The sequence below is a fragment of the Salvelinus namaycush genome, chromosome 39 (assembly GCF_016432855.1).
Source record: "Salvelinus namaycush isolate Seneca chromosome 39, SaNama_1.0, whole genome shotgun sequence".
In the NCBI taxonomy this organism is placed as follows: domain Eukaryota; kingdom Metazoa; phylum Chordata; class Actinopteri; order Salmoniformes; family Salmonidae; genus Salvelinus; species Salvelinus namaycush.
Genome location: NC_052345.1, coordinates 1,738,969 through 1,748,527, shown reverse-complemented (window position 1 = coordinate 1,748,527; position 9,559 = coordinate 1,738,969). Strand labels below are relative to the sequence as shown.

Here is a 9,559-nt window from a genome sequence, read left to right as displayed (position 1 = left end):
AAGCAGATGGCATTGACCTACTATTAGCCGTTCTTATATGATATCAGACGCTGTTTCGCTCCGATGCTTTATCTGAGATTTATTTGTCTCTGTCGGCGTGCATCTAGGTCAAATAAATCATCTATATTTAAATATTTTATTTGGACGGTCAAGGAGGTACGGTAGGATGGGCCATGCCCCCTAAAGCCACCATAACACCGGTCCTGTAATCATACTTTATATAATCTTAGACCCTGAGCCTTGCTACACCTGCCATAACCTTTGACCCTAGTTTGACCTCTAATCTCCCAAACCTCTGACCTCTAACATGTGTTATGCTTCATATCCAAATTATCAGTCAGTTGTTCCAGAAGTCATGCCCTGGCTGCATTCCTGACCTCTGACCCATGACCTCTAATCCCTGACCTCTAACCCCTGACCTCTAACCTGTGTTCTGGTTGCTGTCCAGGTTATCAGCTAGTTGTTCCAGTAGTTGTCTCCTGGCTGCGTTCCGCCGGTGCTTCTTCCCCTCGTAGTGCTGCTGGGCCATCGCTGGGTTGTTGAACCATGCCCCACACAGGAAGCACGACCTACACGCTGTGTTGCCATTGGTCACTAGCCAGGTAATGGGAGGGGCTGGGGGAGGCGGCATTGGCAGAGGGGGCGTGTCGGATGGACAGGGGGAGGAGTCTGTGACACAGGAAACAGGAAATAAGGAGTGCGTATTCATGAAACGTGTTTATTAAGGAAAGTGTGTGTGTGTGTGTGTATTGGAAAACGTGCGTGTGTGTGTTACCTGTGGGAGGGGTAGTAGAAATAGTAGGTGAGGAGCCCAACACTAGTTTGACGCTCTTAGCATGGGTCTTTCCCTGGTAGTGGGACTGGGCCACTATGGCTGAGGTAAAGAACATGTTACACAGACTACAACACTTGTTACCATCCACAGCTGTCTCCTCACTATCCTGGAGGAGAAAGAGAGAGGAGCGAGAGAGGAGAGAGAATGAGAGAGAGGTGTGTGTGTGTGTGAGAGAGATTCAACCTCCCCAATTCATTGCAGAGATCAAAGGAAGCTGAGTTTTATCTGCAGACCCACAGGACTGCTGGACCAGTGCCCCCCATGGGGACAGAGCGCTTTGAATGTACACACACACACACACACACACACACACACACACACACACACACACACACACACACACACACACACACACACTGCACATACAAAGAGTTTTCCTAGCAGAGGAAGAGGAAGAGGTACCATTCTGTCTGACTGACTGTTAGTTGACCTTGCAGAGAAAGAGGTACCATTCTGTCTGACTGACTGTTAGTTGGCCTAGCAGAGGAAGAGGTAACATTCTGTCTGACTGACTGTTAGTTGGCCTAGCAGAGGAAGAGGTACCATTCTGTCTGATTGACTGTTAGTTGGCCTAGCAGAGGAAGAGGTACCATTCTATCTGACTGACTGTTAGTTGGCATAGCAGAGGAAGAGGTACCATTCTGTCTGACTGACTGTTAGTTGGCCTAGCAGAGGAAGAGGTAGAGGTATCATTCTGTCTGACTGACTGTTAGTTGGCCTAGCAGAGGAAGAGGAACCATTCTGTCTGACTGACTGTTAGTTGGCCTAGCAGAGGAAGAGGTAACATTCTGTCTGACTGACTGTTAGTTGGCCTAGCAGAGGAAGAGGTACCATTCTGTCTGACTGACTGTTAGTTGGCCTAGCAGAGGAAGAGGCACCATTCTGTCTGACTGACTGTTAGTTGACCTAGCAGAGGAAGAGGTACCATTCTGTCTGACTGACTGTTAGTTGGCCTAGCAGAGGAAGAGGTACCATTCTGTCTGACTGACTGTTAGTTGGCCTAGCAGAGGAAGAGGAACCATTCTGTCTGACTGACTGTTAGTTGGCCTAGCAGAGGAAGAGGTAACATTCTGTCTGACTGACTGTTAGTTGGCCTAGCAGAGGAAGAGGTACCATTCTGTTTGACTGACTGTTAGTTGGCCTAGCAGAGGAAGAGGTAACATTCTGTCTGACTGACTGTTAGTTGGCCTAGCAGAGGAAGAGGTACCATTCTGTCTGATTGACTGTTAGTTGGCCTAGCAGAGGAAGAGGTACCATTCTATCTGACTGACTGTTAGTTGGCATAGCAGAGGAAGAGGTACCATTCTGTCTGACTGACTGTTAGTTGGCCTAGCAGAGGAAGAGGTAGAGGTACCATTCTGTCTGACTGACTGTTAGTTGGCCTAGCAGAGGAAGAGGAACCATTCTGTCTGACTGACTGTTAGTTGGCCTAGCAGAGGAAGAGGTAACATTCTGTCTGACTGACTGTTAGTTGGCCTAGCAGAGGAAGAGGTACCATTCTGTCTGACTGACTGTTAGTTGGCCTAGCAGAGGAAGAGGCACCATTCTGTCTGACTGACTGTTAGTTGACCTAGCAGAGGAAGAGGTACCATTCTGTCTGACTGACTGTTAGTTGGCCTAGCAGAGGAAGAGGTACCATTCTGTCTGACTGACTGTTAGTTGGCCTAGCAGAGGAAGAGGAACCATTCTGTCTGACTGACTGTTAGTTGGCCTAGCAGAGGAAGAGGTAACATTCTGTCTGACTGACTGTTAGTTGGCCTAGCAGAGGAAGAGGTACCATTCTGTCTGACTGACTGTTAGTTGGCCTAGCAGAGGAAGAGGTACCATTCTGTCTGACTGACTGTTAGTTGACCTAGCAGAGGAAGAGGTACCATTCTGTCTGACTGACTGTTAGTTGGCCTAGCAGAGGAAGAGGTACCATTCTGTCTGACTGACTGTTAGTTGGCCTAGCAGAGGAAGAGGTAGAGAGAGAAAAGGCATGCGAGAAAGACACAAACACTGACACACACAGACAAACGTACAGCGTTGTCAGGTCTCAGTCTCTTGGAGGGAGGTCCTCCGTCCTCAGGGTGAAGCATGTAGAAGAGACGGACCTTGTTGGCATGTTTCTTACTCTGAAGGACAAGAGACAAGACAATTGACATTCCTCCATTCAGATCCTATCGTGTTGACGATCGCTAGCTACGGTTTTTAACACTTTCCCCGCTAGTCAGGTTGGCCTGATGTTGCATTTATGGCATTTTTTATTATTCATGGGGGGGCTTTTCATCAGTACATTTATGGAAAGAATGCATGCAAAGTTATGTAGCATTCGAAGCATGTCAGATCCACATGGGTAAATTGTAAGATTAAAATAATGCATAATTGCCATTATTGTAAAGTAGTCTTGCATAATTTAAAAAGGGAATTGAATACCTATATAACAATGCAGTACATTACAGACCCATATGCATGTGTGGATTGAAATGCAAGGGAAATATCAGGATTTTCACATCATTAAACTAACACATGATACATCTATTATATGACTGACACTGTTTCATAGCAGCCTGGTTGCAAGTCTCTGTAATGTTACAAGGAGTGGAATGTTCGCTAAACAGACTACAGCCCAGACTAGTTCCATACATGACATACGCACGATTTTCATAGCTTTGGGTGTCCAGAAGATAATTGAGTTCACAACTTTCTCCAAATGCAGATAAATGCTGGCTGCTAGCTAACATCAAGTAAGTTAGGTACCGGTGTTGTGCCGAAAATCCCCCCTTCTAATTTCCTTCATTTTGTGGCTCAAGTCAAATACTTTCGGTGACACATCAGAGTCAAATACTTTCTATAGAACAAACTTCACGTCAGGTTAGGCAACAGAAATTAATAATTAATGTATGTGTGTTATATTAAACATAGAGGGAGTAAAATGTTGGCAAGCAATAAACATTTCAGAACAACTATGTCTGAAATATTATCCTTACACTTTCAAAAATACTAGTTGAATAAGACATGGGAGAGATGACGAATTTTGGCCAAGAGATTTATTTATAGACTAACACAAAAATCAGTAGCGGATTTAGGTACAAGCGACATGGGCAGCCGCCCAGGGGCATGTTGCCCGGGGCAACACGGGGCGCTGAAGGGGGGGTTCGCCCAGGGCGCCATACAAGCTAGAACCGCCACATACACTTGAAACAAATAGCCAAACCGAAAACTGCACAACACCTGTGCCGAAGCAGATGCTACGTATGTATTATAGGTATAACATATACTTGATGTATTTCACCGAAAATCCCTCATATTTATTATAATTAATTGTTTTAAGGTTATTTTGAGATGTGTTACACTACTTTCAAGAGTGAACTATTGTTTTGTATTTATTTTCTAAATTGTGTTAATGCTGTGAGGTCATCAACGGTAGCCATGCTCCTCGGTTTGCTCAGAGCGTGATGAGGAGAGGTATGTGTTATGTACGCTCCGGTCTTATGAATGCACATGTTCGCAAATGTACAAAAAAAGACCGTCGAAAATTATATCGTCATTAATTTAGTGTTGCGCTACAGTATTTTAGAAATATATATATTAGTGTTAATGGGGATAATGTTCGAGTGCAACTTTGATAGCAACTTTGCAAGGCTTGCCCGGCCACCGTTACCTTTGCGGGAGAGGGTCTCAGGTGCAGACAGCGGGAGTTTTCTGACAGGAATTCTGCGCTCTTTTGTCTTTTATCAGGCAAATATACTTGTGTATGGCAGTCCAGACGGCAGCATCAACCTTTGCTTTGGTTTTGTATCCATTCCATGCAGGTATGTAGTGAAATGTGACGGTTTGATATTTCATGTTTAATGTGCTAATTAGTTAGCTGTTCATTTTGTTACTCGTCTGGGCATGTCAAAAATGGCGTTGTTGCCTCATTAGTATACCTCCGGTATAATGCTACAATAGTGCACTCTTAAGAACTATTTAGCATTTATTAGCGAATTATTTATGTACAACATTTATAAAATGAAATGTGAGTGTTGAAATAATGAACATGTACATTTTGTACAATGCATTTTTTGTTGTTGACGTGAGTGAGCTCTGAGCGTGATGAAGAGAGGCTAATACACGTGCCTCGACACCTGCATTGCTTGCTGTTTGGGGTTTTAGGCTGGGTTTCTGTACAGCACTTTGATATATCAGCTGGTGTAAGAAAGGCTATATAAATACATTTGATTTGACATACTTGCGTATGGGAGTCCAGACAGCAGCATCAACCTTTGTTTTGTATTTGTATCCATTCCATGCAGTCACTAAGAGAGAGACAATCGTCAGAATTGTGTCCAGAGCCTTGTCTTCCACCTACACCTCACCAGAACACAATGCAGAAAGGTACAGTACCTGTACAGTGCCTTTAACACGTGCATGATAGGGAGATGACGCCAGAGATTACATTGCATTACAATTTATCTCTTCCCCCTCTCTTTCTCTCTCCCTCCCGTTTTCTATCTTCCTCTTTTTCTCTCCTTTTTCTCCTTCCCTTTCTTTTTCTCTTCTTTTCTCACTCTTTTCTCTTCTCTCTTTTCTCTCAAGCTTTCTCTTTTCTCCTCTATTTTCTCTCTTTTCTCTTTACTCTTCTCTCTCCTTTCTCTCCTTTCTCTCTTTCTATCGCTCTCCTTTCTCTCCTTTTTCTCTTTCTATCGCTCTCCTTTCTCTTTCATTTATCTCTTACTATCCCGTTCTCTCTCCTTTCTTTCTCCTTTTTCTCTTTTCTCTCCTCTTTTCTCTCTCAAATTCATTTTTTTTCTAATTCAAGCTGCTTTATTGGCATGTTAAACAGTGTCAGTATTGCCAAAGCAACAATGTATACATTGTAATACAATTATAAAAAATAACAGTAATATAAAATGGTAGTAAATGATAATACAAAAATAACAACAATAAAATGGTAAGTCAGTAGTAGAAATGTAATAAATATAAAAAGCTAAACATGGAATATGAAACTATAACTAACTCATAACTAAATAACTGTCATCTTCACCATTACATCAGTACTACAACTACCATCATCATTACTACTACTACCACCATCATCATCATTGCCACTACTACTACTACTACCATCATCATTACCACTACTACAACTACCATCATCATTACTACTACTACTACTACTACCACCACCATCATCACTACTACCACCACCATCATTACTACAACTACTACTTCTACTACCACCATCACTACTACAACTACTACCATCATCATTATTACTACCAGCACCATCATCATTACTACTACTACTACTACTACTACTACCACCATCATCATTACTACTACCACCATCACTAAACTGATATCATTACCATCACCCTACTACCACCATCATTACTACAACCACCATCACTAAACTGATATCATTACCATCACCCTACTACCACCATCATTACTACTACCACCACCATCACTAAACTGATATCATTACCATCACCCTACTACCACCATCACTACTACTACCACCATCACTACTACTACCACCATCACTACTACTACCACCATCACTACTACTACCACCATCACTACTACCACCACCATCACTAAACTGATATCATTACCATCACCCTACTACCATCATCCCTACTACTACCATCACTAAACTGATATCATTACCATCACTACTACTACCACCATCACTACTACTACCACCATCACTACTACTACCACCATCACTACTACTACCACCATCACTACTACTACCACCATCACTACTACTACCACCATCATTACTACTACCACCATCACTACTACTACCACCATCACTACTACTACCACCACCACTACTACTACCACCATCACTACTACTACCACCATCACTACTACTACCACCATCACTACTACTACCACCATCACTACTACTACCACCATCACTACTACTACCACCATCACTAAACTGATATCATTACCATCACTACTACTACCACCATCACTACTACTACCACCATCACTACTACTACCACCATCACTAAACTGATATCATTATCATCACCCTACTACCACCATCATCACTACTACTACCACCATCACTAAACTGATATCATTACCATCACCCCACTACTGCCATCACTACTACTACAACCATCACTAAACTGATATCATTACCATCATTACTACTACTACCACCATCACTACTACCACCATCACTAAACTGATATCATTACCATCACCCTACTACCACCATCACTAAACTGATATCATTACCATCACTACTACTACCACCATCATTACTACTACCACCATCACTACTACTACAACCATCACTAAACTGATATCATTACCATCACCCTACTACCACCATCACTACTACTACCACCATCACTAAACTGCTATCATTACCATCACCCTACTACTACCATCATTACAACTACCACCATCATTACTACTACCACCATCATCACAAAACTGATATCATTACCATCACCCTACTACCACCACTATCATTACTACCACCATCATCATTACTACTACCACCATCATTACTACCACCATCATTACTACTACCACCATCATCATCATTACTACCACCATCATCATCATTACTACTACCACCATCATTACTACTACCACCATCATTACTACTACCACCATCATCACTACCACCATCACCCTACTACCACCATACTACCCTACTATCATCATCCTACTACCACCATCACTACTACTACAACCATCACTAAACTGCTATCATTACCATCATTACTACTACCACCATCATTACTACTACCACCATCACTAAACTGATGTCATTACCATCACCCCTACTACCACCATCACTACTACCACCATCACCCTACTACCACCATCATTACTACTACCACCATCATTACTACTACCACCATCACTAAACTGCTATCATTACCATCACTACTACTACCACCATCACTACTACTACCACCATCACTAAACTGATATCATTACCATCACCCTACTACCACCATCACTACTACTACCACCATCATCCTACTACCACCATCTTCACAAAACTGATATCATTACATCACTACTACCACCATCACTAAACTGCTATCATTACCATCATCCTACTATCACCATTACTAAACTGCTATCATTACCATCACCCCTACTACCACCATCACTACTACTACCACCGTCACTACTACTAACACCGTCACTACTACTACCACCATCATTACTACTACCACCATCACTACTACCACCACCATCATTACTACCACCACCATCACTACTACTACCTCCATCACTAAACTGATATCATTACCATCACCCTACTACCACCATCACTACTACCACCATCACTACTACTACCACCATCACTACTACTACCACCACCATTACTACTACCACCATCATTACTACTACCACCATCACTACTACTACCACCATCACTACTACCACCACCATCACTAAACTGATATCATTACCATCACCCCTACTACCACCATCACTACTACCACCACCATCATTACTACTACCACCATCACTACTACTACCACCATCATTACTACTACCACCATCACTACTACTACCACCATCACTACTACTACCACCATCACTAAACTGATATCATTACCATCACCCTACTACTACTACCACCATCACTACTACTACCACCATCACTACTACTACCACCATCACTACTACTACCACCATCATTACTACTACCACCATCATTACTACTACCACCATCATTACTACTACCACCATCACTACTACTACCACCATCACTACTACTACCACCATCACTACTACTACCACCATCATTACTACTACCACCATCATTACTACTACCACCATCACTACTACTACCACCATCACTAAACTGATATCATTACCATCACCCTACTACCACCATCACTACTACTACCACCATCACCCTACTACCACCATCACTACTACTACCACCATCACTACTACTACCACCATCACTACTACTACCACCATCACTACTACTACCACCACCATTACTACTACCACCATCATTACTAGTTCCACCATCACTACTACTACCACCACCATTACTACTACCACCATCATTACTAGTTCCACCATCACTACTACTACCACCATCTCTACTACTACCACCATCACTACTACTACCACCATCACTACTACTACCACCATCACTACTACTACCACCATCACTACTACCACCATCACTACTACTACCACCGTCATTACTACTACCACCATCACTACTACTACCACCATCACTACTACTACCACCACCATTACTACTACCACCATCATTACTAGTTCCACCATCACTACTACTACCACCACCATTACTACTACCACCATCATTACTACTACCACCATCAGTACTACTACCACCATCAGTACTACTACCACCATCAGTACTACTACCACCATCAGTACTACTACCACCATCACTACTACTACCACCATCACTACTACTACCACCATCATTACTACTACCACCATCATTACTACTACCACCGTCATTACTACTACCACCGCCATTACTACTACCACCGCCATTACTACTACCACCATCACTACTACTACCACCATCATTACTACTACCACCATCACTACTACTACCACCATCACTACTACTACCACCATCACTACTACTACCACCATCATTACTACTACCATCGTCATTACTACTACCACCGTCACTACTACTACCACCGTCACTACTACTACCACCGTCACTACTACTACCACCGTCACTACTACTACCACCGCCACTAC

At 42.8% G+C, this 9,559-nt stretch overlaps 1 protein-coding gene across 1 annotated transcript; it reads right to left on the bottom strand.

The window, feature by feature from the left end:
• Positions 1-421: 421 nt before the first annotated feature.
• Positions 422-3,988, bottom strand: LOC120032450 (zinc finger matrin-type protein 4-like). Its single transcript, XM_038978555.1, has 4 exons — positions 3,908-3,988; positions 2,857-2,949; positions 776-941; positions 422-669 (listed from the first exon to the last, which is right to left on the bottom strand). Exons 1-4 carry the CDS (start codon positions 3,986-3,988, stop codon positions 422-424), a joined length of 588 nt encoding a protein of 195 aa, XP_038834483.1.
• Positions 3,989-9,559: the final 5,571 nt, after the last annotated feature.